General features: G+C 50.4%; 5 protein-coding genes across 6 annotated transcripts in view; all 5 read left to right on the top strand.

The window, feature by feature from the left end:
- The window catches only part of cfl2 (cofilin 2 (muscle)), a 5,436-nt gene extending 3,613 nt beyond the window's left edge, over positions 1-1,823 (top strand). The window contains 3 exon segments of the mRNA XM_080513463.1: positions 1,143-1,219; positions 1,573-1,619; positions 1,621-1,823. Coding sequence (XP_080369589.1) covers positions 1,143-1,219; positions 1,573-1,619; positions 1,621-1,692 — 196 coding nt within the window. The 3' untranslated portion in view covers positions 1,693-1,823.
- A 3,419-nt stretch (positions 1,824-5,242) lies between these two features.
- snx6 (sorting nexin 6) lies at positions 5,243-11,342 on the top strand. 2 transcript variants are annotated; one of them, XM_080513448.1, is made up of 14 exons: positions 5,243-5,278; positions 5,452-5,502; positions 6,437-6,541; positions 6,917-7,027; positions 7,127-7,248; positions 7,409-7,532; positions 7,961-8,056; positions 8,132-8,237; positions 8,360-8,435; positions 8,545-8,584; positions 8,685-8,771; positions 8,859-9,018; positions 9,151-9,236; positions 9,670-11,342. In XM_080513448.1, the coding sequence occupies exons 1-14, from the start codon at positions 5,273-5,275 to the stop codon at positions 9,721-9,723; spliced, it is 1,224 nt and encodes a 407-aa protein (XP_080369574.1). In that variant the 5' UTR covers positions 5,243-5,272; the 3' UTR covers positions 9,724-11,342. The 2 variants fall into 2 exon arrangements, with proteins under 2 accessions (XP_080369574.1, XP_080369575.1); XM_080513449.1 differs by having other exon boundaries at positions 5,264-5,278; positions 5,455-5,502.
- A 639-nt stretch (positions 11,343-11,981) lies between these two features.
- Positions 11,982-16,286, top strand: psma3 (proteasome 20S subunit alpha 3). The gene is made up of 11 exons (XM_080513453.1): positions 11,982-12,054; positions 13,011-13,093; positions 13,203-13,326; positions 13,866-13,967; positions 14,094-14,167; positions 14,258-14,330; positions 14,426-14,491; positions 15,068-15,114; positions 15,203-15,270; positions 15,997-16,061; positions 16,136-16,286. Exons 1-11 carry the CDS (start codon positions 12,034-12,036, stop codon positions 16,178-16,180), a joined length of 768 nt encoding a protein of 255 aa, XP_080369579.1. The 5' UTR covers positions 11,982-12,033; the 3' UTR covers positions 16,181-16,286.
- A 1,934-nt stretch (positions 16,287-18,220) lies between these two features.
- LOC308142863 (AT-rich interactive domain-containing protein 4A-like) overlaps positions 18,221-26,143 on the top strand; it is a 17,462-nt gene continuing 9,539 nt past the window's right edge. Inside the window, 12 exon segments of the mRNA XM_080513462.1 lie at positions 18,221-18,263; positions 19,279-19,329; positions 20,119-20,229; positions 20,530-20,595; positions 20,702-20,792; positions 21,269-21,348; positions 21,422-21,516; positions 22,833-22,965; positions 23,426-23,459; positions 23,462-23,504; positions 23,598-23,674; positions 23,871-23,962. Coding sequence (XP_080369588.1) covers positions 19,324-19,329; positions 20,119-20,229; positions 20,530-20,595; positions 20,702-20,792; positions 21,269-21,348; positions 21,422-21,516; positions 22,833-22,965; positions 23,426-23,459; positions 23,462-23,504; positions 23,598-23,674; positions 23,871-23,962 — 828 coding nt within the window. The 5' untranslated portion in view covers positions 18,221-18,263; positions 19,279-19,323.
- The window catches only part of LOC308142199 (AT-rich interactive domain-containing protein 5B-like), a gene marked incomplete at its 3' end in the record, with an annotated part of 2,357 nt that continues 225 nt past the window's right edge, over positions 24,012-26,143 (top strand). The window contains exons 1-6 of the mRNA XM_080512547.1: positions 24,012-24,070; positions 24,650-24,721; positions 24,814-24,908; positions 24,996-25,093; positions 25,165-25,396; positions 25,486-25,670. Coding sequence (XP_080368673.1) covers positions 24,709-24,721; positions 24,814-24,908; positions 24,996-25,093; positions 25,165-25,396; positions 25,486-25,670 — 623 coding nt within the window. The 5' untranslated portion in view covers positions 24,012-24,070; positions 24,650-24,708. The remainder of the gene's footprint in view (positions 24,071-24,649; positions 24,722-24,813; positions 24,909-24,995; positions 25,094-25,164; positions 25,397-25,485; positions 25,671-26,143) is intronic.

Genomic DNA, 26,143 nt, shown 5'->3' with positions numbered 1-26,143 from the left:
CACCTGAGAACTGGTTGTTTTTTTTGACACGTCTGCAGTCCGGGGAAAGTGTCTGAAGTAGAAACTCGCTATTATAACTTATCCGCTTCGCCCGTTAACGGGACAATAATCCAGCAGACGTCATGTACAAAGAGTGAAAAATAAGTCTCGGCTGTATTTCTCAAGGTGCTCTTGATATTTTGTGAACAGCCCATGTAATCCACGCGTGTAAAGAAATAAGATAAGATAAGCCTTTATTGATCTCACAAAGGAGAAATGTACTTGTTCTATTCTGCTCTTAAGGACTCTTGAGTAGGAAAGACAAGAAATGTGCGAACAGTTATATAAGAATAGAGGAATCTTATATACAATGACTATCAAGAACTCTAAGGACCAAAAATATTTACAGTAAAGAGTAATAATAAGTAAATAAAATAAAATGGGACTAAAAATAAGATAAAAATCACAAACTAAATCACAAACTATAATAAAGTATAATAAGTTCTATGGGGAGCAAAATATACAGTAAGATGAAATACAAGGAAATTAAACTATGATGTGGGGCAAAGTGTAGAATAAAGTACAATAAACATACTGTAGGAAAACATAATACCAGTGTTGTCAGTGCAGGGTCAGTCCTAACAAGTGGTCAATTAGTGACGTAGATAAATTAAGTTATATGTGGTGTGAAAGGACACGGAAAAGCACTGAGTCGAATATTCAGATTTGTTTCATACTTGTATTGAGAAAAGACGTGATTTTGACTCAATCCTCTGTCTTCAGATGCTGGAGCTCTGATCTTCAGTTCTTTCCATAGATTTCCAATTGGATCTGAATATCTCATTACATTTTTCTTTTTTTTTTTTTATTAATCCTTCCTTCAATTGTATGAAGTTTGCCGGCGTCGTTCACCCGGAGAGGCTGTGACCCGGTTCCACTAAGACGACGGGTCGTCAACAAGATGAGCTCCGACTTCTACATTTAATTAAAGTCTTCCTGAGGTTTAATAGACGTTTGGTCTGAATACGCAGTGCAGGGATGAGGGAACCCGCCCAAGCTCACCTGTCTGCCTCTGAGGCTCCGCCCCCCTTTTTTCGTCCAGACCGACCGTCTGTCCCCTCGGGACGTCCCTCTCTCCGTTTACGCCGCTTCCTTGTCCCCAGGGCCCCGGAGGACGCGCCGCTCAAAAGCAAGATGATCTACGCCAGCTCCAAAGACGCCATCAAAAAGAAGTTTACAGGTGAGGCGGCACGTCGGAGCGGAACCCGGTTCTGTTATTTCTTGATTAGAAACTGTTTGGATCAACGTCACTATTATTTTTGCACGTTGTCACTTTCAGAACTTCCACTTTATGATCTAGTTTCACCGTTTCTCTGCTCGATTTAGTTTTTATTCTTCACTGGATGAAGTGTTCAGCCTGCAGGAGCTCAAGATTTCAAATCCACCTTCTTGTGTGTGCGGCAGAATTAACATTATGACTTTGAGCAGCAGTAGAACCTGTGTAGAGAGTAGAACTGGCATTAGAACCCAGACTTTGTGGGTAGAACTGGGGAGGTGTGTGTGGACGCTGACCCTGCCCTTGGGCTCCTGCAGGAATCAAACACGAGTGGCAGGTGAACGGGCCGGAGGACCTCACCGACCCGCGCCGCGCTGGCGGACAAGCTGCGCGGCCAGGGCGCCACGGTGATCTCCCTGGAGGGCAAGCGGGTGTGACGTCACACCAAGCCGGTGTGATGTCACGGCGGCGCGCCCGGCGAGCGGAGCCAAGCCAACCGCTGTGCCATCCAGACCGAAACCACCACCCCCCCCCCCCCCCTCCACACACACACACACACCCGCCGCCGTTGGGAACTGACGTCCTATCAGTCCCCCCCCCTCCCCTCCCCCTCCCGGTAGACCCCCGTTTCTTTGTTCTAGTTCTATCTGCTTTTTTTCAACATGGAGGTCTCATTAACATAATGATATGCAAGCCCCGCCCACTCTGTTGCCACATGACTTTAGGGTCGTCTCGCTCAGCTCAGAGTTTTGCCAAAAAAACAAAAAAAATCATAAAAACCGTAGATGTGACGGAAGCGGCCGCCCGTGTCGGGAGGCGAACGTGTCGCTGTGAAGCTCCGCCCCCCCCCCCCACCACCCACGGGTCGCCCTCACCGAGTTTTTTTTCCACGTGACTTTATTTATTGTTGTAAGTTGTTGTCGACTATGCACCCACCGAGCAGCACCCGTGCTCCAACACTACAGGACCCCCCCCTCACCCCAACCCCCCCCCCCCCCCCCCCCCACGCTGCCTGTTTGGTCGTCGCCTTACTTTCGTTCTGAATGTAACCGTCACGCCAGAGTTTAGGGTGCACTTTTTATTTCTGAAAGAAAAACACTACAGGACATTGATTTTAACACCCCCTCCCCCTCCCCCCCTCCCCCCCCCCAAGTACCAAGAGACGACCCCACAACAACGAACGAAGGAAGGAAAAAGACGACATCTGGAGCCTTAAAGTTGAACGTTGTTTCTGAGATCACAGAAGCCACCTCGCAATAAAAGCCTGTGGCAAGTTCCTCCCGCCTCGTCTCTGTTTCCACCGATCAGCGCGTCTTTTATGATGTCATCACTTCAAGGAAGTTCACACATCGTGGGGCAGAATATTAAACTATCAGCCTCACCCGGCCAGGACTTCATTAAAGCTGTTAAAAACCTTCCAGGGCGTCCAGATGACCAGATCTGTGGTACAAATCTCTGCATTTCAAATAAAAGCTTCATTAGAATCAGGACAGATGCGCTGTTTTGCAGTCAGAACCTTAATGTGCTAGAAATTAAAAAATTCCTTGAATCACTTGAAGAACATCTCGTCCCTCAAACTGGTTGGACTTCACAGGAAAATCTACTTTTTTACTCTTTAGAACTGAACAGTAACGTTTAAAACGATTAAAATCCAAATGCTTTGATACAAACTCATTAAAAATAAACTTGATGTGTTTTAGTCTCATTAAAATAAAACTTGATGTGTTTTAGTCAGAATCGGTTCCAAACAAATTAAATTCCCCAAATGGAACCAACATGTACCTTTTTGATTTTATTAATTAAACAATTGAAGCTTTTCAGTTCTGCAGTAGAACTCGTGGATGAGAACCTCCCGGTGAGGTCCGAGTTCCTGGTCCTGATCCTGGTCCCGGTTCTGGTTCTGGTTCTGGTTCTGGTCCAAGGTCTGCCGTCGTCCTCCGGAGAACGAAACAGCTGCTGACGCCTCGTCGCACAATCTGATCCTCCCGTTGCTATTTGTGGAGCCACAACTGCTGCTGCTGCTGTCAGCGCCTCCACAAAAGGAAATGCACACGGACACACACACACACACACACACACACACACACACACACACACACACAGCAGTCAAACAACAGACGCCATCATACCAGAATCTCACAGCCACACGCTGCCATACAGTGCTGCACACAACAAACACACCGAGGTGAAAACAAATCTATAAATATGTAATAATACAAACTGGTTTCAGTGTATTTTATTTGTTGGGACAACAAGTTGCTTTTTTTTTTACAAATAAACTGAATACAGTGTTCATGAAGTAGAACCAACTTTGGCTGCAGTCACAACTACTTATTTTGTTGGGTTGTGCTTCTACCAGCTTTGCATATATATGCAAAGCTGGTATATATATATATATATACCCTTTCCAAAAAATTTGAATATCATGGAAAAGTTTATTTATTTCCATAGTGCCATGCAAAAAAGCTAAACTTTCATAGATTACTGATTCAGGTCTCACAATTTGAATAAAATGTGAATACTGTGTCGATAATAACCACCATTTACTTCTTTTTGCAAAGGATGTATGTATACAGTTCATATATATATATACATATATTTTTTATTCTTTATGTGAAATGGTCACGTGACGCCTGTAGGAGAAAAGGGGCGTGGGAAGAGCAGCAGGAGGTCTCCTCTTTGTTTGGCGTCTTAATTAGTCGGATCGCCTCCTAACGACATTCAAACTGTGTTAAAGACACACGATCTTAAAGTGGATCTTTTACATACAGACTAAAAGATACAGGGGCACACTAATATGTCTAAAAAATAAACAAAACAAATACAACAATAACGTACCAAAAATACTCTAATGAAAAAAATAAATAGTCGAGAAAATTAGAATAGAATAAATTCAAACTCAGTCAGATTAGATGGAAACCGTCACGCCAAATATTTCACATCTATTCTTTAAAGAAATTATAATATTGTTTTCTTTCTACTTCACAATTACGCTGCACGTTCTGTTGGTTCTGTCACATTAAATCCCAATAAAATATGAAATAAAAGTGTGGAAAGGTCACTACAAATGCACAATCATACAAAACACACAACCAGTCTGTTTTCACCAGTTTTGGTGAAGAAATGATTTAAACTGGTCAGAACAGAGGAATCCGTTGTGTGTGTGTGTGTGTGTGCGCGCGCGCCTCCTGCTGGCCACTGAGCTGAACTGCCTGTTTTTCCCCACTTTGTTCGAGATTCACACTTTAGATTTTGTTTTTTCATTTACACTCCGATCTATTGTGTTTGTATGTTTGTGCTCTACTTGAATTGTGTTTACTTACTTGGACTCTTCTCAATGGCATTTATTTAGCGGGACTCTATTTTTTAATGTTTGTACTCATTGTTTTAATTGGAATTATTTCTCTGGACTCTAATTTACCGTGTTTGTTTGGACTCTAACTTTGTTATGCTTATTTATTTGTACCATGTTGTGTTTATTTGCACGTACTCTGATTTGTTCTATTTATTTTACACAGATTTTTTGTGTTTATCTGTATTCTAATTCTGTTTATGAAATTCGACACTGTTGTTAACGGCTTATTTGTGCTCAGTTTTCATTCGGACTAATTCTCAGTCGCCTAATTTGTTTTGTTTATTTAGACTTTTATTTGTTGTGTTCATTTATTTCCAGATTTTTTGTAGTCTAATTTGTTGTGTTTATTTATTTAGACTCTAATTTATTGCGTTAACATGTTTATACTGTGTTCTACTCCGGTTTATGAAATTCGACACTGTTTGTTTGTGCTCAGTTTTCATTCGGACTAATTCTCAGTCGCCTAATTTGTTTTGTTTATTTGGACTTTTATTTGTTGTGTTCATTTATTTCCACTCTGATTTTCGTGCGTTTGTTTATTTTTTTTTTTCACTCTATTCGTTTTTACGCGATTCGGGCTCGCGCTCGGTAAAGCGCTTGCGTGCTCGTGCACCTCTGCGCGGTGACGTCAGTGCTCTTCCTGTCTCCACCCGCTGGCAGCCATGATGGTTGGTTTCTGTCTCTTTCTGCGCTTCAAACTCTTTTATTGTGTCTCTTTTACGTGCAGCTACGCCGCGGCGGTCCGTCCGCCGCCGCTGTTGTTGTTGTTGTTGTTGTGCTCGTTGTTGTTTGAGTGCGCGTGCGTGTGTGTCGCCGCCCTGACGGCTCCGTGTCTCCACAGCAGGAAGGGCTGGACGACGGACCCGACTTTCTGTCCGAGGAGGACCGGGGGGTGAGTGCCCCGAGCCCGGCTTGTCTCGCGCCGTCTGCCCGCTCCTCCCTCCCTCCCCCGTGGCCTCCGTGTCTCCGCCCGGAACCGGCAGCTCGTGAGCCGCAGCCCCGCGTCCCGCTGTCTGCCCTTAGCCCGCCAGTGCTAACGTTAGCTCCGTGTTAGCGGGCGGTTGTGGGACCGAGTCTCCGGGAGGGGGGACAGACAGTCCGGGCGGTTGACCCGTCGCGGGGCCCGCCCCGGGCCTCACGGAGCTCACGGGGCACCGGGCGTGGCGGCGCAGGTGCGGCTACCTGAGCCCGCTTTGACGGCGCTTCGCAGGCTGCTGACGCGCCTCGGTCACCATCGCTCTTGTCACATGACGGACACACGCACGGCGGCACGTGCACGCGCAGCTAAAAACTCCGGAGTTAATTGGTTAATCCAGCTCGGGATGAGGTCAGATGTGAGAAAGTCCCGAGGAAACCGGTTCAGAGTGAGACGTCGCTGCTCATCTGATAAATACACGTTGTTTACAACACAAACACCAAACAACAAAGTGGCTCTGCTGATCTGTAGTAAACATGCAAAGTCTGCAAAACCTCCAGCACAAAAATACAGTGCAGTACAAACACACACACTGTATTACCGGGATTAACCGTGAGATATGACAGTCTGTGTGACGAGGTTTGCTGCTCTGAAGCTTCTCTTTCCTCACAGTCAAAACACAATCGCTGCCAGATTGAAAAAAACCCAACAACGTCTGAATTCAGTCCGAGCGTGAGGAATCGCAGTGTTTGTACTTGTTGCCGTTTGAAAATTCACCTGCTTCTACGTTCACTGCGGCCTATAAAGACATGAGGACATGGAGGGAGCTTAAACGTTCCGGTCTAAGACGTTTGCGCTCCGTCCCCCTGGTGCATTGTGGGACCTGTGTTCTCTGTCGTTGCCGTTGCAGCCGCGGGCCGTCAACGTGGATCTGCAGACGGACGCCACGCTGCAGGTCGACATCTCCGACGCCCTCAGCGAGAGAGACAAGGTCAAGTTCACCGTCCACACCAAGGTGAGACTCCTCCACCCCTCCCCCCCTCCTCCACCCGAACCTGCAGGGTCAGAGGTCACGCCGGCATTCATAGAATTTCATAATCCTGCAAGCGTGAGAAGTGTAACTGCACTGACAGGAAGGAAGCTGTCGAGCACGACTGAGGACGTACCTTGTAATCCGAGTTGGTCACTGAATGAGTCGACTGTTTCCATGACGACGGCGTCTCTCGTATAATCCACATTGTTGAGTCTGCAGGTCGTCCGTCATCAGTGTTAACTTTTAGAACCCGGGGGTCCACCCAACCTCCGGGGGGCGGGCTGCCCTACCTGCTGCCACTGACGATGATGATGATGATGATGATGTGATGGTGATGAAGGTGTTGTCTTCACACAGAGCACGCTCCCCAACTTCAAGCAGAATGAGTTCTCGGTGGTTCGACAGCACGAAGAATTTATTTGGCTGCACGACTCGTTTGTGGAGAACGAAGAGTACGCAGGATACATCGTAAGACACACACTCACACACACACACACACACACACACACACACACTCCTGAGCTCCATGTCAGCGTTTTGTGTGTGTGTGTGTGTGTTGTTGTGCAGATTCCCCCGGCGCCCCCCAGACCAGACTTCGATGCGTCCAGAGAGAAGCTGCAGAAACTCGGAGAGGGAGAAGGATCCATGACGAAGGAGGAATTCACCAAGATGAAGCAGGAGCTGGAGGCGTCAGTCACACACACACACACACACACACACACACACCCCCACCACAGAGCCGTGTGTTCTGCAGCTGACTGACTGTCCCGTGTTGAAACGTCCCCGGACATGTCTGTTCTGTCGGCGACGTTGACTTGCCCCCCCCCCCCCCCCCCGCTGGTCCCTCAGGGAGTACCTGGCCATCTTTAAGAAGACGGTGGCGATGCACGAGGTGTTCCTGTGCCGCGTGGCGGCTCATCCCGTCCTCCGGAAGGACCTCAACTTCCACGTCTTCCTGGAGTACAACCAGGACGTGAGTACGAGGCGCGAGGCGGAAACGCACGGAGAGAGAGAGGCACACACACACGCAAACCTAGCATCACACAGGCCGTTACCATGGCAACAAGAGCTTGTGGCTGCTTCATCGCCATGGCGACGCAGCCGTCAACAGACGTATCGCGCCGTCGGGTTTTCTAATGGAGGGGCCGACGTGTCACTGGTCACCGTGCTCATGGGGGAGGGAGAGAGGGAGGGAGAGAGAGAGAGAGAGAGGGAGGGAGAGAGAGAGAGAGAGAGGTAGAGAGAGACAGAGAGAGACACCTTCAGTGTGTATTAACCTGTGTGTGCGGTTACAGGTGCATCTCATCAGAATTAAGATATGATTAAAATGTCGATTCATTTATGTAAACTCGCTACGAGAGAGACTGTCTGACCTTTGACCTCTGACCTCTGACCTCACAGCTGAGCGTCCGGGGGAAGAACAAGAAGGAGAAGCTGGAGGACTTCTTCAAGAACGTGGTGAAGTCGGCAGACGGAGTCCTGGTGGCCGGAGTCAAGGTGTGTGTGTGTGTGTGTGCGCGCGCTGATGTGTGTGTGTGTGCGTGTGTGTTGATGTTTATGTGTGTGTTTCAGGATGTGGACGACTTCTTTGAGCACGAGAAGACGTTCCTGTTGGAGTACCACAACCGAGTGAAAGACGCCTCGGCCAAATCAGATCGCATGATCCGCTCACACAAAAGTACGTCACACACACACACACACACACACACACACACACACACCATGAAGAGATTCTAGTGTGTGATGAAAGTTAAGAATGACTCGGCAGTTTGGATCTGAACATGTTTGTTTGTTGTTCAGATGCTGCAGATGACATCAACAGAATCGCCTCGTCTCTCTACACGTTAGGAACACAGGACTCCACAGACCTCTGCAAGTACGACCAACACCCCCCCCCCCACACACACACACACACACACACACACACACACACACACACACACACCTGCTCGGGTCAGGAAGTGATTGTCTTTTCCTTCCTGCAGGTTCTTCCTCAAAGTCTCTGAGCTGTTTGAGAAAACTCGGGTAGGTGGAGTGTCTCGCTCTCCTGAGTGTGTGTGTGTGTGTGCGTGTTAATGTATGTGTGTGTGTGTGTGTGTGTGACGCACATGTCAATATTTCACAGAAAATTGAAGCTCGAGTGGCTGCAGACGAGGACCTGAAGCTGGCCGACCTGCTCAAGTATTACCTGAGAGAGTCGCAGGCTGCTAAGGTCTGGACACACACACACACACACACACACACACACACACTCACACTCTGCCGCCTCCCGTGTGGTCCTGACCCGTGCTCCCTTCAGGACCTGCTCTACCGGAGGAGCCGGTCCCTGGTGGACTACGAGAACGCCAACAAGGCTCTGGACAAAGCGCGAGCGAAGAACCGAGACGTCCTGCAGGCCGAGACGAGCCAGCAGCTCTGCTGCCACAAGTTCGAGAAGATCTCCGAGTCGGCCAAGCAAGGTGGGTGTCCTGACCTCGGTGACCCCCGTGTCCCAGGGCAGCAGATCAGTGATGAACCATCCTGGAACTCTTTGTTGATGTGTCGTCGTCGTCGTTGTACGTTTGTAACGGCGGCTTTTGCTTTGAACTCAGAACTCATCGACTTCAAGACGAGACGAGTGGCGGCTTTCAGGAAGAATCTGGTGGAGTTGGCGGAACTGGAGCTCAAACACGCCAAGGTGCGGACTTCTACACGTTATGTCTATCTGACTCCGCCCCCTCGTCTTTGATCTGACTCCGCCCCTTTGATTTCCTCTTTTGTTCATGTATCTCTTACTTTTACGTTCTTGTCTTTAACTGGCCCCGCCCCATTTGGTTTTGTCTGACCCCGCCCTTCTCTTGTCTCTGACTCCGCCCCTTCTCTTGTCTCTGACCCCTCCCCCTCTCTTGTCTCTGAACCCGCCCCTTCTCTTGTCTCTGACCCCTCCCCCTCTCTTGTCTCTGAACCCGCCCCTTCTCTTGTCTCTGACCCCTCCCCCTCTCTTGTCTCTGACCCCGCCCCCTCTCTTGTCTGTGACCCCGCCCCCTCTCTTGTCTCTGACCCCGCCCCTCTCTTGTCTCTGACTCCGCCCCCTCTCTTGTCTCTGACTCCGCCCCCTCTCTGCCCTGCAGGGGAACCTCCAGCTGCTGCAGAGCTGTCTGGGCGTCCTGAAAGGCAACACTTAAACTGTACAACTCTGCACACCTCCAACTGGACACGCCCCCCCCCCCTCCCCCCATCCCCCCGTCCCCTCAGAATACAGCACCGCCCATTTTCAGCTGGACACCCCACCTTTGGGCGGGGGTGGGGGGGGTGGGGGGAAGGAAAGGGGCGGAGCCTGGCGGGAAGACGGGGTGACACCGAGACCAGACCAGAGGGAGAGAGAGAGAGAGTCTTCATCACTAACCACGCTCTTCATCGTCTCCCAGGAGCAGCCGGAGGCGCCTGTTTAAAAAAAGAAAAAGAAACAAAAAGTTAAATGTTGTGGTGTGAGCGGAGCTGAGAGCTGCTCGCCGTGTCTCCGTGTGTGCAGGTGTGTCTCCAGAAGCAGAACAGAAATGTACAAAAACTAGATCTACTCAAAATGTTTGTTCAGCAGCTGTTACACTTATTTGTTTTTGTTTTGTTTTTTTTTCTCCCTGCTGATAAAAAGTTTTCCATTTTCGGGAAGAAAATCGTCGATGCTGTTCTGAAACAAACGTTCCTTTATGCTCAGTTTGTTTTATTTTCAGTTCACAGAGTCTATTTACAGGATCGACAGTCGAGCAACTTTTGTTTTTTTTTTTGTTTTGTTTTGTTTTTGTCCCCGCAGTCTTAAAAAGCTTCAAGTTAATCTGTGAAGTTTGACTTTCCCGTCGTCCTCGGCAGGTTCGTCTTCTACTTCCTGTCTGTGGCGAGCGCTCCCGTTTTAAAGACCAAAGTCACCTGCACACGCGGAGCATCTTCCTCCTCTGGCTGGTACTGGGCATGTCCGGGGGCTGGTTTTATTTTGGCGGTTAAACTTCCTGTGCTGCTGCGTGTCGGGTCTCGTTCTCTTTCAAGTGTAATTTCACTCAATAAAGAAGAAAACAGCCTTGTACATGTTTGTATTAGTTAACTAACGGAACGCTAATCATCATCGTCGTCACTAATCGTAGCTTCTTCTACTGGGATCAGACGTTTTTGTTTGTTTATGTTTGTTTCGTTGACGCAGTGGAGCTTTGGGTCTGTTTGCCTTAATGTTTCATTTCCTGTAAATTCTTTTTTTTTTTAAAAGTTCAAACGAATGTTTTTCACTCTTGTGTGACCAAAGCTTCCGGTTCGGACTCCAGATGACTAAATAAAACTCGTCTCAATCGCCCACATTCAATAAAACTTTACAGACCCTTTTCCTACAAACGCACCGTGTCGGCACTTTACTGTGACGCAGGAACAACTTCTGGTTTAGTCCAGATTAGACTATTTGATTTTGATTTTTTTTTTTTTACTTTTGCAGCAGCTGGCAGTTTGTTTTAAACTTGCTTTTAGAGCCGTTTATTCCTTCTTTTGTTCCAAATATTATACTGTAATTTTAGACCTTTACTTTCTTTTTTTCCACGAAGGTCCTTGTAAACTAAAATGGTTTATCTAATCTGGTATTATTCACCAAACTGTCAGTGTCTTGTTGGTTCCAGCGGAGAGACCTCAAATTCTACATTTCCCATGCTCCAAAAATTTGTAAAAATGTCATGATGAATGAATTTCTTGACAAGATGACGAAAGTTTTCAAACTTCAAGGTAGTTTTGAGGCTTTTTGACTTTATTCAGGATTTTTTTTTTTTTTTAAAGCGTCATAGAACTGATATATGAAATGTCAAAGACACAGAATGTCAATAAACGTCTTTTAAAATCTTGGAATGAACAAAGCATTTTTATCAATTGAGATGATAAAGAAGAAACTTATTGTTGGGGTTTTAACCTGAGCAACTGGTGTTTATAAAAGCCTGACTTGAAAATCAAAATTTTATAAACATATTCAGTTAAGTTCATTGTGCTTTTTAATTGTTTATACACTTTTCAAAATTTTAAATTGTATAAACGTTCACACGTGAAAATCTAAAGGAGAAGACATGATATAAAAGTTTGTTTAAAGGAAGTTTTAAAAGTGTACTGCGCCTTTAATTTTTTGCTGGGTTTACCATTAAATACGTCACTGATCTGTGAGCCGCTTCACGCTGATTGGAGGAAAATGAGGAAATAGAACCTTATGGGAAGTGATCGTTTACACTACGAAATAAAAGTTTTATTACGTCCACAACAGTAACAGACATAAAAACGTGAGAGATACATTTTTTTATTTTGCTTTAATACACTTAGATTATATCAAGGTGGTCTCCCCCATTGTTTTTTTCTTTTTTGCGGACTTCTGGTCCGCGTCTGTGTTTTTATTGTGAAGGTTGGATGTGAAGAGACTCCGGTACTTCCGGTCGTCAGCAGCACCACCACCGCACACACACTCGGACGGAGTTACAGAAAACATGAGCTCCATCGGTACCGGGGTGAGTATTTCTGCGTTCCTCGGAGTCGCGGCGCCTCCTCCTCTCCTCCTCTCCTCCTCTCCTCCCTTTCCTCAGTGTTTCCTTCTCCTCCATTCTTCTCTGCGCTTTAAACTCAACTGCGTTCATGCTGACGGATCACGGCGCTCCGTTAGCCTGTTAGCATGTTAGCCTGCTGAGTCACAGCGCGGCCCTCTATCAGAAACGAAAGTGGACAAAAAACGTTGCTTAAAGTAAACTTTCATCCCCGTCTGTGTGTTTTCTCGAGCAAAATTAAGTTAGAATAACGCCGCGTTAAAGCGTCACGTCTGTGTTTATTGTTATTTACTGAGAAATGCATGATGTGGTAAAGATAGCATTCCCAGCTAACAGTTAGCACCGGCTCTGGCCAGAATCCTTTCACAATAAATGTCATTTTAGTCCCTTCGCGTGTTGTTTGATGTTTGCGTCCAAAAAAAAAAAAAATCACATTTGAAGACGTTACATAAGTTAATCAGAGTCTCCTGTTCCTATCGGCCCTAGTGGGAAACATGCCTGTCAGAAGAGCTGTCAATTCAAACTGTTTATATTTAATCAGACCTGAAAACAACAGTAGGACTTTACTCTTATTGTATTCATAATCTGAAAATACAATCATTAGTAGACAAATTGTCCAAAAGCACTTATTACACATATGTGTATTTAGAATGAGCTGAAGTTCTTTGTCATTTATATTAAAATGAGATTAAGATGATGACTAATGTTAGTTATAGTGGTCAGAGCTATTTGTGTTTGATTTGAAAAAGAAAAAGTTACTGATTATTCATTATCGAACTGTTTTGCAAATTTGTTTCCAACTGGCTCAAAACTAATCAAATTCTGAAAATGTCACAAAAACGTGCCGTTATTTCATAACCCGACTCTATGAAGGATGCAAAGATTCAGGCGTTAACTTGTATGTATGTGTGTGTGTCTTGCAGTATGACCTGTCGGCCTCCACCTTCTCCCCGGACGGTCGGGTCTTCCAGGTGGAGTACGCCATGAAAGCTGTGGAGAACAGCAGGTACGACTTTTTTTTCTGATTTCCAACCAGAAAAATAAAATGGAAGACCGACTTCTTTAAACACTGTGTGTGTGTGTGTGTGTGTGTGTGTGTGTGTGTGTGTGTTTAGTACGGCCATCGCGATTCGCTGTAAGGACGGCATTGTGTTTGGAGTGGAGAAGCTGGTTCTGTCCAAACTGTACGAGGATGGGTCCAACAAACGCATCTTCAACATCGACAGACATGTTGGCATGGTAATAACACACACACATACACACACACACACCCATACCCATCCATATTCTATATTGCTTATCCTGTTATGGAATGTGGGGCACTGGAACCAATCCCAGCTTAGTATGGTCGAGGGCAGTCAATCACATGGCGACGTCAAACAGCCTGGAAGGCCACATTTAAACTAAAAAAGTCCTCCTGGATCATAACTACACGTCGGCTGTTTGTAACTAATCAAACGAAGCACAAATGTGCTGCAAGTTCAACGAGTTCTGGTTGTTTTAAATGTACAAAGACATCCTTCATCAATGGAAGTCAAGGAGAAGAGGGTCCTCATCCAAGATGGCTGCCACATTGATATTTAGATCTGTGGTAATAAAGCTGCTGATGGTTCAGAGGAATGTTTGAGGTCAGTAAACAGAAATAGCTCCCCCTGCTGCCTGCTCAGGGAATGACGGCTGACTAAGGTATTGATATAACTGGGAATTACAGAGGACTGTGAAAATATCTCCTAACTGTATGAATCTCTCTCTCGCTCTCTCTCGCTCTCTCTCTCCAGGCGGTGGCTGGTCTGCTGGCTGACGCTCGCTCGCTCGCTGAAGTTGCTCGAGAAGAAGCATCAAACTTCAGGGTGAACTACGGACACGACATTCCTCTGAAGGTACGAACGTGACCAACTCCCGCTTAGAAATGATAATCATCAGTTTAGTCGCCATGAGAACAACGTGACCTGATGAAGATATGTCGTATGTCTGTTTCTGACGTTTCGCCCCGCGTGTCTGCGCAGCACCTCTCCGACCGGGTGGCCATGTACGTGCACGCCTACACGCTATACAGCGCCGTCAGACCGTTCGGCTGCAGGTGAGCTTCACGCCTCCGTGACGTCACTTCCTGTTTGCCGCCTGGCCCGATCCGTGAGTGTTCACCCCGGTGTGTTTGTCCCGCCTCCAGCTTCATCCTCGGCTCGTACGACAAAGACGACGGTCCTCAGCTCTACATGGTCGACCCGTCAGGCATCTCATACGTGAGTCACTCACTCAACACACACACACACACACACACACACACACACACACCTGCTGACGCCAGAAACTCACCCCCCCGTCTGTTGCTTCACAGGGTTACTGGGGCTGTGCGATTGGAAAAGCGAAACAAGCAGCGAAGACGGAGATCGAGAAGCTTCAGGTGAGTCTGAGTTCTGTTTTTCACCGTTTCATGAATGATTGAAGGTTCGTCACTGTCGTCCTCCCGACGCGTTCCTCGTTAATGATTTCCTGGACGGCAAGTTTGGCAAACTGCTGAAATCGCAGGTTGTTTCTGGACGTCTCTGCCTGCGGATTAACTGAAGTCGTGTGTGTGTGTGTGTGTGTGCGTGTGTGTGTGTGTGAGATCAGGAGGTCTGATTGGACTCTGCAAACTCCTTGTTCTCTTCAGATGATTTAAAGATTTATGTCAAAAAACCAAAGGATCACTGCTAAAAAAGAAGCCCCCCCCCCCTGGTTTGATGGTTAAAACCTTGATTTCCTCGATGTTGACGTCGGGACAGAAGAAGCTTCTGGCCTTCTGGTTCCAGTTTGTTCTGGACTGTCCTCCCTGGACTGAAACGACCTCAGTCGTCCTTCAGAACAATGAAGATAAACGCTTGTTCCCGTCGGATCTATCTAGCTGCTGCTCCAACACTTTTCCTGAAATGATATCCGGAGTTTGGCTCCGTTTGTGTTTTCATATTGTGAATTTGAACCGTTTCTCTGTGGCCCTCAGATGAGGGAGATGACGTGCAGGGAGCTGGTGAAAGAAGTGGCTAAAATGTGAGTGAGTCAACCGTCCGGTCTGAACCGAGCTGCGACGGCGGAGACGTGAGACGTTTTCTTCTTCTTCTTCTTCTCCCCTCTGCAGAATCTACATCGTCCACGACGAGGTGAAGGACAAGGCCTTCGAGCTGGAGCTCAGCTGGGTGGGAGAAGGTGAGAACCGGCCGCCGCTCGCCGTTTCCCCCCCCCCCACGAGCGGCAGCGTGAGGTCTGGCATGATGAGAGTCCCAAAAGGTTTCGCGACACTGGACTGAGCTTCTGTGATGTCACTTCCTCTTGGCTGTCTGACGACCTCTGACCTCCAGTCGCACCGGGGAGGGGGGGGTCTGTTTGCAACAGTTTGCGGTTCCTCGGCCGACGGGGAGGACAAAGACGTTTTTTTTTTTTTGGTGAAACGTGGATAAGAAAGTCGAGTCTGGAAGCTGAAGCCTCGAAGCCGTTCAGAGCCGGACGCCACACCGCCTCCTGTAAACGGGTCACATGGTGTCGGGGGTGGGGCGAGGCAGCCGCCGCAACACAATCAGATCTTTGTTAACTTCACAAGTTCAGCAAACCTGGAAGCATAAAACGAATGGACTCAAAAACTTTCTTCCCCGCTGCCATCAGCCTTCTGAACAGCTTCTGACATGTTTACATTTTGCACAGCTCACTTTCTTAAGCATATTTTTGCACTGCTGTTATTTTATTTTAATCTATTTTTGTGTACATACTTACTTATTTATGTATGTCGGCTCCAGGGTAGACGGCAAAATAAGAATTCCATTCACAGTGAAACCTGGCTTTTACTGGTGATATGACAATAAAACACCTTGATAAAGAGAATAAAGTCCTAAAGATGTAAACTGAAGCAGTGAAAACGTCCTCTCTTCTCTCCTCCAGTCACCAACGGCCGACACGAGCTGGTTCCCAAAGACGTGAGGGTGGAGGCCGAGAAATACGCCAAGGTGAGTGGCGGCGCTGCTGCTGGTTCTCGTCTGTAGGGGGCGCCGCTCCGCTCACTCTCCTCTCTCGCTTTCAGGATTCTCTGGAGGAGGAAGACGACTCCGACGAAGACAACATGTGAGCTCCTGCTGCTGCTGCTGCTCCTCCTTTTTTTTATATTTTATAGATCACTCTTATGTCCAGTGTTTTCTGTTGGTGTGGAAATAAACGAAGAATTGTTCAGGTTATTGTGCATTTTGATTGATCTGACGTCGTCTTTCGACACTGAAATCCTACAACAACTCGGGACACGGCCTTGTGGTGGGAAGCGGTATTACAAGGCTAGCTGCATTTATATATCCGTTACACGTCGCGGACGTCGTTAAGATGTTTCTCTCAGTCCACAGGGGGTCACAGTGAGTATTGAGCACGGAGAATCCCAGATGTGTGTCCTTACCAAACTTTCTCATACCTTAACCACAAAACCTTCCAAGTTTCACAATCTTATCAATTCTAAACGAATCGAAGATATCTTTTGATGATGCTCCGTTGCTGTTATCTCAGAATAAATCAGGCTTATTCAACAAAGGTAAAAAGAAAGCACATGAAAAATAATAGAACTCGAAATCAAACACAACCTAGAAACACGGAAGTTTACTACAACAGGAAAACTGATGAATGATACTGAACAGATTTGTTGTACTCTTTATCTAATGACAGTTTTGATTTTCATTCAGGATCTGTAGTTTTCCAGAAAATAATTTTGTCAAGAAAATCTAAAGCACAACCACAACATTGCTTAATTTCAACACAAAGCACAAAGTCAATTTCTCAAAAAGTACCAATTACTTTGTAATGCCATGCAATACCACATTAAGTATCGGCATTAGACTCCGAGTTTGCATAAAACCTTTGAAATCACGAATAATATTGTAACTTAAGCCACAACAGTAAACAAAAACATGGAGTACGTTTCATTCTGAGGTAAACTACATACTTTGAGTACATAGAAATACTATTACTTTACAGTAACGTCTCCATTTGAAATTCGTTTCTTCTCTTGAGAAACTTGTATAATCCAGCAAATTATTTATAAAAGAACATTTCAGGATCACCACCACGGTTGCGGACTTCAGACGCGACATATAAGGCCCGATCGTGCCTCACTTCCGGTGTCGTCAGAGCGGATGACCCCGCCCCCTTTGTACAAACGGCGCCACAGCGCGTCTTCCCCGCGCTAAAATGACCCACGCGTCCCGGTCGTTCTCCCGGTAGACTCGGTCCTCGTGCCGCAGCCTTCCGGTCCGGCTCTGTCCCCTTCCCCTGCCGCGCCGCTTCGTCCCCGGAGGAAGCGGTTTGTTGTTGTGGAGCGCGGCTCAGCTCAACCCCCCGAAACGTGACGCGGTCTCTCGAGCGGGACCCGCAGCACAAGAGCCCGTAAAGAAAAGTGGCCACTGAGCGTTCAACCGCGGGGCCGTGCAAATATTTGACTTCACTGGGTCGAACTAAAAACTGGAAACGAGTATTAGGCGGCCATGTTGTCAATCGGCTGGCCTGTCACTCAAAGAGCAGCACGTGTATGAATATAAAATTGGCTTTAAATCGTGTGTGCACGCTACTTCCGGTGGCTCACGTTTGGCAGTTCTCGTACAGTAAAGCAGTAAAAAAAGAAACGTTTCTGCGCGTAAACTTACAGGCTGTGTAACACTGTCTGCCTGCGATTGGCCTAAAGTCTGAAATGTTGGTGAAACGTCAAATATTCCTCCGCTCACGTTGTGTCTGTTTTAGCTGAAACGAAGTGACGTTAACTTGGACGTTTTTTGAGTGGAGCTCCGTGCGTTGCTTTTCCAGCACGTATCTGGGCGGGGCTACCGCGTCGACAAGGAAGTCCGCTCAGCCAATAGCGGCGCGCTGCTGCTGGCCGCAAAGCGCGTGTCGCCAATGTCATGTGTGAGCCTCGTGATCCTCGCTCCCGATTGGACCGGCCGCCAATTGTTGCCGTCATTTCCCTCGTGGCGCCGCGTTTGTATCGGCCAATGACAGCGCACGGTGACACGGGCCCTATCGCAATGGAGGAATCGTCCCGCCAATCAGATTTCTCTCGCGCGACTGCCGCTGTCACCGCAGCCAATCGGGCGAGGGGAAACACAGCTCGGGGCTCAACAGCTTGTTGTTCGTGTATCGCTTCGCAGGCCGAGGAGAGGGGAAGCAGCTGCGGCCGTAATGTGAGTATAAAACCTCCGAATTCCTCCCGGAGCCCGACTCCAACTTTCGCCGGGTAGCGCGTTCGGCGTGCCGGCGGGGCGGCGGGAGGCCGGGCGGGTGGCCACGGGAGGCCGGGAGGGTGTCTGTGGGTGGCGGCGGCGGCGTTGCATTGAATGGCAGGCGGCTTGTTTTTGCGGCGAAGAAACGTGAAGCTCCTGCGCCTTTGTGGAACCGCCGCGTATTAAATAAATAAATCCGTCACGGCGCTCCCCGTGCCCGGTGTCACGGCGCCGTCCCGCCGGGGAGGAGCCCCGCTCGCCGCCCCGCGCCGGACCGCGGCTCTCGTGAGCGCCCGTCCGCCGCCGCTAACGGGCAGTTTAAATCGCCCCCGAACCAGCTCGTCGGGTCGCTAGTTAGCCAACTAGCTAAATTTAGCTCCGGGAGCAGAAGTGGAGCCGCTCGGTTCTTTTCTCCCTCCTCCCCCCCCCCCTCCTCCCCGGACGGCGGTCGGACCGGGGCTCGGGAGTGGAACGTTCACTGCCCCGCTGCCGCCGGTTGTCGGGCTTTTTTTTTTTCTTTCTTTTTTTTTTTTCTTCTTCTTCTTTTTTTTTTTTTTGTTCGCGGCGGCGGAGTTTAGCCGAGCGCGAGCTAACATGGCGAGCCGTGATGGCGACGTGACTCGGCGGAGCGGGAAGGAAGCGCTCCGCCTCGCCCGCGGCTCGACACCGCGACCCGCCGGGCCCACCGGGCCCACCGGGGAGGGGGGGAAACGAGCGCCCGGCGGCCGGAGGAGCCGAAGCCGAAGGCGGCCGGGGGAAGTTGGTGTTTGTGCCACATATGTACTGTGATCCGGGCCGGGAGGAGGAGGAGGAGGAAGAGGAGGGAGGTGGAGGAGGGAGGGGGCTGCACCGAAAGAATGCCTCGGCGGCTAGTGGGTTAGCTTTAGTACGAATGTACCCGGGACAGTTCTACCGGCCGCGTCCTGCCCGTCCTCAGGCTCTGACCCCGGGTCTCCTCTGTCTTGTGTCTTTTCAGTGACCCCAAGTCCTTCGAGCTGGACTCCCTCAAATAGCCGGAGAGATGAAGGTGAGTGTTTGACCTGAGCCCCACACACGGTCCGGTTCCAGGTTCTGAAGGGTCCAGCTGGGCTTCCTGGTCCACACACGGTCCAGTTCCAGGTTCTGAAGGTCCAGCTGGGCTTCCGGGTCACAGCGAAGGGCCGCAGTAGAGAACGCCATGTCCACGTCTCCTTCCCCGTGACCCTGTCCCCCCCCCCCCCCCAGCAAAGTCCACCATTTACATGGAATCAGAGTCGAGTGTACCTGGATCAGGAGTCTGGTTCTGGTACCAGAATCCAGATGTGGCCTGATGTAGCTCCTGTCAGTTGCTGCTCAGGTGAATCAAACGTCACCAGATGTCCCGGTTCCCAGTCCAGAGCCGGGAAAAGGAAATCTCTTTAAACCAGTTATGTAATAACACGTGTATAACATTGTGCTCATGAAGCTAAAAGACTTCAGCAGGAATCGCTGAACTTCACCGGCTGGACTTGGTCTGCATGTTCCTGCTCGTCCATGTAGGACGTGAGAACCCGCGTCTTCATCGCTTTGTTGGACTCGCCGGCGTCTTTTTTCCTCTGAGACCATTAGAGCGTCTTGTTTTTTTCTGAGCCGGCGGCAGGAGGCGGTTCTTCCCGCTGGACCGCCGTCTTGCTGGAAAAGCTCACAGACGCTCTTCTGGTCGTTTGAGTTCCTCTCGTCTGCATCGGGTCCGTTCTGGACGAATTGCTCAGTCGGGACGGGTGATTGGGAATTGAACCTGCAACCTTCCGGCCGGCCTCCAGACTGAGTTGGTGTCGGTGTGTGTTTGTGTTCGCAGGCAGCCGACGAGCCGGCCTACCTGAAAGTGGGGACCGATGTCAGCGCCAAATACAGAGGAGCTTTCTGTGAGGCCAAGATCAAGACCGTCAAGCGTATGGTGAAGGTCAAGGTGAGACACACACACACACACACACACACACACACACACACACACACACACCTGTCCTGTCTGTCTTTCCGTGCGCTGCTCTGATTGGCTGTCGGGGAGGAATGATGATGCTGAGAAACGGTTTCGCTAAATGAGCTGATGATGTCACGTGATGTCACAATTTCTCTTGGCTGTCTGACCAATCCGCCGACAAAGCATCTTTCTCACACGCACCCACACACACACACGTGTGTGTGTGAGAAAGTGTGTGTGTGTGTTTGTTTCGACTGAGTCCGTCACTTTTTGCGTGTGTGTCTGCAGGTCGCCCTGAAAGGTGAGAGCACATCTCAGGTGGTTCAGGATGACCAGGTTAAAGGAACTCTGCAGGTGAGACCCGTCGTTTCTACAAACCCCCCCCCCCCCCCCCCCCCCATCGCCAGGTGTGTGTGTGTGTGGTGTCTTCATGGTGTGTGTGTGTGTGTGTGTGCTTCAGGTGGGCTCCACTGTGGAGGTGAAGACCAACGAGGGCCTCTGCTGCGAGGCCATCATCAGTAAGCTGACGGACGCCAGCCTGTACACTGTGGGTGAGTCCAGACGGGAGAGGGAGGAGGGAGAGGGAGGAGGTGGAGGAGGTGGAGGGAGGAGGTGGAGGAGGGAGAGGGAGGAGGAGGGAGAGGGAGGAGGTGCGGGACGGTCTCACTGCTGACGAGACAGGACAGACTGACCGTTTCCCCAAAAATAGCCTGTGTGAGGATGAATGGGGAGGCGGAGCTTTGTGGCGCTGCTGCTGGAGAAGCTCTCTGATTGGCTGTCGGGGAGGAATGATGATGCTGAGAAAAGGTTTCGCTGTAATGACCTGATATCACGTGATGTCACACTTTCTCTTGGCTGTCTGACCAATCCGCCCAATGAAGTGACTCCACTCTTTCATGTTACGTCCCACACGTCCCACATGTCCCACACGTCCCACCCAGAGGACGACTTTATCTAAATCTTATAAACCAGTCGTCGTGTGGCTGAACCAGGATCCGGAGGTGAAGAACAACTGTGTGTGTTTCAGTGTTTGACGACGGAGACGAGAAGACGCTCCGCCGGACGTCCCTCTGTCTGAAAGGCGAGAGGCACTTTGCAGAGAGTGAGGTGAGTGCCGTGGCGGCGGGACTACTTTCCTCTGTGTATCCTTCCACCGCCAACCCTTGTCCTCGCCCTGCAGACGCTCGACCAGCTGCCGCTCACCAACCCCGAGCACTTCGGGACGCCGGTCATCAAGAAGTCCAACCGGGGGGGACGCCGCGCGTCTCAGGCTGTGTGAGTGTCCACCACGCCGAACGTCACTCCATCACGCCGCCGAACGTCATGCCAAACGTCACTCCATCGCGCCAAACGTCACTCCATCGCGCCAAACGTCACTCCATCGCGCCAAACGTCACTCTACCGCGCCAAGCGTCACTCCATCACGCCAAACGTCACTCCGCCGCCACTCCATCACACCAAGCGTCACTCTACCGCGCCAAGCGTCACTCCACCGCGCCAAACGTCACTCCGCCGCCACTCCATCACGCCAAACGTCACTCTACCGTGCCAAGCGTCACTCCATCACGCCAAACGTCACTCTACCGCGCCAAGCGTCACTCCACCGCGCCAAACGTCACTCCGCCGTCACTCCATCACGCCAAAACGTCACTCCGCCGCCACTCCCATCACACCAAGCGTCACTCTACCGCGCCAAGCGTCACTCCATCGCGCCAACCGTCACTCTGCCGCCACTCCACCGCACCAAGCGTCACTCCACCACGCCGCCAAACGTCGCTCCATCACCGCCAAACATCACTCCATCACGCCAAATGTCACTCCATCGCCACCAAACGTCACTCCATCACGCCGCCACACGTCACTCCATCACGCCAAATGTCACTCCATCGCCACCAAACGTCACTCCATCACGCCGCCACACGTCACTCCATCACGCCAAATGTCACTCCATCGCCACCAAACGTCACTCCATCACGCCAAACGTCACTCCGCCGCCACTCCATCACACCAAGCGTCACTCTACCGCGCCAAGCGTCACTCCACCGCGCCAAACGTCACTCCGCCGCCACTCCATCACGCCAAACGTCACTCTACCGTGCCAATCGTCACTCCATCACGCCAAACGTCACTCTACCGCGCCAAGCGTCACTCCACCGCGCCAAACGTCACTCCGCCGTCACTCCATCACGCCAAACGTCACTCCGCCGCCACTCCATCACACCAAGCGTCACTCTACCGCGCCAAGCGTCACTCCATCGCGCCAACCGTCACTCTGCCGCCACTCCACCGCACCAAGCGTCACTCCACCACGCCGCCAAACGTCGCTCCATCACCGCCAAACATCACTCCATCACACCAAAACGTCACTCCATCACGCCACCAAACATCACTCCATCACGCCGCCACACGTCACTCCATCACGCCAAATGTCACTCCATCGCCACCAAACGTCACTCCATCACGCCGCCACACGTCACTCCATCACGCCAAATGTCACTCCATCGCCACCAAACGTCACTCCATCACGCCAAACGTCACTTCCTGTTGAAAGCTGCTTCGTTGACGCGTGTCTTGTGTTTCCGTGTGTTCAGGGCTGAGGAGGAGAACGAGTCGTCCTCCAGCGAGGACGAGGACGAGGACCGGAGGAGGATCAACGACGAGCTCCTGGGGAAGGTCTGCAGCATCCAGAGTGGAGACGACTGCAGCTGCTGGTTCCTGGCTCTGGTAACTAACTAGCCTTAGTCACCTTAACCTCACCACTAGTTTGTAGTTTTATGTGCTGGAAACATTCTGCTTTTAGAGACGAGGGACTGATTTTGAACTCTGGTAGATTTAAGAGGAATCATGAGACGTGATGTCTCCTGCTGGTTCCTGTCAGGATCCTCAGCAGCGTTTCGAATCGGCTGAAGTCTTTTTAAGCGGTTCTGTTGTTTGATGATAGGAAATTACAATATTCCTCTCTGGGAGAAGCAAATAGTTTGTCACTTTGACTCAATATGTTTCTAATTTTAGAAATGTTGAAAAGTGAGAGTTGAAGGATAAGTCCTGGTCAAAGTGACTCTGGGGTTCTTCACGATGCTGCTGGAGGTCAAAGTGACTCTTCAGAGAACTGCTCCTCTACTTCCTCCTCCTCCTCCTCCTCCTCCTCCTCCTGGTGGTGTGATCACGTGTGCTGGTCTTCCAGGTTGTGTCTCCGAGCTGCAGCGATGAGCAGGTGGTGAGAAGGACCAGTGTCTCCTGCGCTCCTTCTCAGACGGGAAGTTGTGAGTCGCCTCTTGTTTCCTTTGAGTCGCCGCCGCATATATTTGCTGCTCGGTCTGTTTCTGTAACGCCTCCTCCTCCTCCTCCTCCTCCAGCTCCACCGTGGTGAGGCGCTACGTCCATGTGGTCAACTCTGGCAGCATCAGCAGGTCTGAGTTCTCCAACAGGAGAGGTGAGGGACCCCGTTTCCCACAATGCACCGGGGCACGCTCTCATATCTGGTACTGTCGCAATCGTTTCAACTTCTATGATTCCTCCCCTTCCTCCTCTTCCTCCTCTCGCTCCTCTTCCTCCTCTCGCTCCTTTTCCTCCTCTTGCTCCTCTTGCTCCTCTTCCTCCTCTCGTTCCTCCTCTTCCTCCCTGTCCAGGTTTTGAGGCGGCCCGGGAGTTTCTGCGGATCCGGGATGTTCCAGATGTGTGGAAGATGGACATGAGTCAGATCCTGGACTCCTCCTCCAGCGAAGAGGAGGACGATCACGAGGAGAAGGAGAAGGAGAGCGAGGAGGAGGAGGAGGAAGAAGATGAGGAAGAGGAGGAGAAGAAGAAGAAGAAACGCATCAAGGACGAGGTGAGACTAGAACACTCCTTCCTCTCCGACCTCCTCCTCCTCTTCCTCTCTGACCTCCTCTTCCTCTTCCTCTCTGACCTCCTCCTCCTCCTCTTCCTCTTCCTCTCTGACCTCTCTTCCTCTTCTTCTCTGACCTCCTCTTCCTCTCTGACCTCCTCCTCCTCCTCTTCCTCTTCTTCTCTGAGCTGCTCCTCCTCTCTGACCTCCTCCTCCTCTTCCTCTCTGACCTCCTCTTCCTCTTCCTCTCTGACCTCCTCTTCCTCTTCTTCTCTGACCTCCTCTTCCTCTCTGACCTCCTCCTCTTCCTCTTCCTCTCTGACCTCCTCTTCCTCTTCTTCTCTGACCTCCTCTTCCTCTTCCTCTCTGACCTCCTCCTCCTCCTCTTCCTCTTCCTCTCTGACCTCCTCTTCCTCTTCCTCTCTGACCTCCTCCTCCTCCTCTTCCTCTTCTTCTCTGACCTCCTCCTCCTCTTCCTCTCTGACCTCCTCCTCCTCCTCTTCCTCTTCTTCTCTGACCTCCTCCTCCTCCTCTTCCTCTCTGACCTCCTCCTCCTCCTCCTCCCCCCCCCCCCCCCTACAGCCGGAGGAGGAGTTGGACCGGAGGAGAGGGATCACTTCCTGCAGCAGCTCTACAAGTTCATGGAGGACCGAGGTGAGTCCTGATTCTCTCCGTCCTGCAGCTCGGACTCTGTTCTCTGGGCGTCGCGGTAACGAGTCTTCCTCCTCCTCCTCCTCCTCCTGCAGGGACCCCCATCAACAAGCCCCCGGTTCTGGGCTACAAAGACCTGAACCTCTTCAAGCTCTTCAGGCTGGTGTATCAGCAGGGGGGCTGTCGCAAGGTACGAGACGCCGACTCCCTGACCGCCGCTCGTCTGACCGCCGCTCGTCTGACCGCCGCTCGTCTGACGTCTGTCTCTCTGCTCCAGATTGAATCCGGAACCGTGTGGAAGCAGATCTACATGGACCTGGGGATCCCCATCCTCAACTCGGCTGCTTCCTACAATGTGAAGACGGCCTACAGGAAGTAAGACCAGGCCTCCTGCGCTGCCCGGGGGATTCTGAGTGACCCCGCTGACCTTTGACCCCGCCCCGCAGGTACCTGTATGGCTTCGAGGAGTACTGCCGCTCCGCCTCCATCACCTTCCGGACCATACACCACAACAACCCCCGCCCGCCGCCCACCAGCCAGAGGGCGGCGGGGGCGGAGCTCAGAGAGGCCGCCACGCCGCCGGTGAAGACGGAGCCGGTGGAGCTGAAGAGGGAGGAGGCGGAGTCGGAGAGCGAGAGCGAGAAGGAGGAGGTGAAGGAGAGGCACTCCTCCGGCAGGGTGAGGCCCGGCGGCGGCGGCGGCGGCGTCCGTGAGGCACTGGTGGAGCGATGACGTCACTCTTGACTCCGCCCCTCGGTGCGTTTCAGGGGAGGAGGAGGTGCGTCGGGGGTCGGATGAGGATGGAGAGGAGAGGAGGCGCGGGGGGAGAGAACAGCGAGGAGCCGCAGAGGGAAGGGAGGAGGCGCAGCAACCGGAGGACGGACGACTCTGAGAGAGGCTCCGAGGAGGAGGAGGACGAGGAGGAGGAGGAGGACGACGACGACGAAGAGGAGCTGGAGGAGGAGGAAGACGACGAAGAGGCGGAGAGGAGGAGAGAAGAGAGGTGAGACTGGAAAACGTGAAGCGGAAGAAATATTACGAATGACAAGTGAAATATCAATTTAAATCTTTTTTTAATATTTATGTGAGTCAAAAAACAAACTGGGAAGGACACACACACACACACACACACCACACACACACACACACACACACACACACACACACACACACACACATAGTATAGAGGCGAAATTAATATTTACCTGCAAGTGTTTCCTCCAGTTTTACTTTGTTGGGCGGCGACCTGCTGTTTTGCTGCAGAATTACTTCGGTAGTCGTTAAATTCGGCTTTTCAAAGTAAAACTAATGACTTTCAGTTTCTCGATCAGCCGTCGGGGAAACTTTTTATCACGAAACTTTCCGCCGCAATATTATTCCACTGAGTCTCTGTTGTGACGGCGGTGCACATCTGGTAGGAGAGTA

Source organism: Blennius ocellaris (assembly GCF_963422515.1).
Source record: "Blennius ocellaris genome assembly, chromosome: 17".
NCBI lineage: Eukaryota > Metazoa > Chordata > Actinopteri > Blenniiformes > Blenniidae > Blennius > Blennius ocellaris.
Note: the sequence above shows the minus strand (reverse complement) of the source record. Positions and strands in the feature narration are given on the sequence as shown.

Coding starts and splice junctions, on each gene's coding strand:
- psma3 (XM_080513453.1), top strand. CDS start 12,034: ATGAGCTCCATCGGTACCGGG. Junction 13,968..14,093: donor GACACGACATTCCTCTGAAG/GTACGAACGTGA, acceptor GTGTCTGCGCAG/CACCTCTCCGACCGGGTGGC. Junction 14,492..15,067: donor CGGAGATCGAGAAGCTTCAG/GTGAGTCTGAGT, acceptor TGTGGCCCTCAG/ATGAGGGAGATGACGTGCAG.
- snx6 (XM_080513448.1), top strand. Junction 8,057..8,131: donor TCCTGGTGGCCGGAGTCAAG/GTGTGTGTGTGT, acceptor TGTGTGTTTCAG/GATGTGGACGACTTCTTTGA. Junction 8,238..8,359: donor CATGATCCGCTCACACAAAA/GTACGTCACACA, acceptor TTTGTTGTTCAG/ATGCTGCAGATGACATCAAC.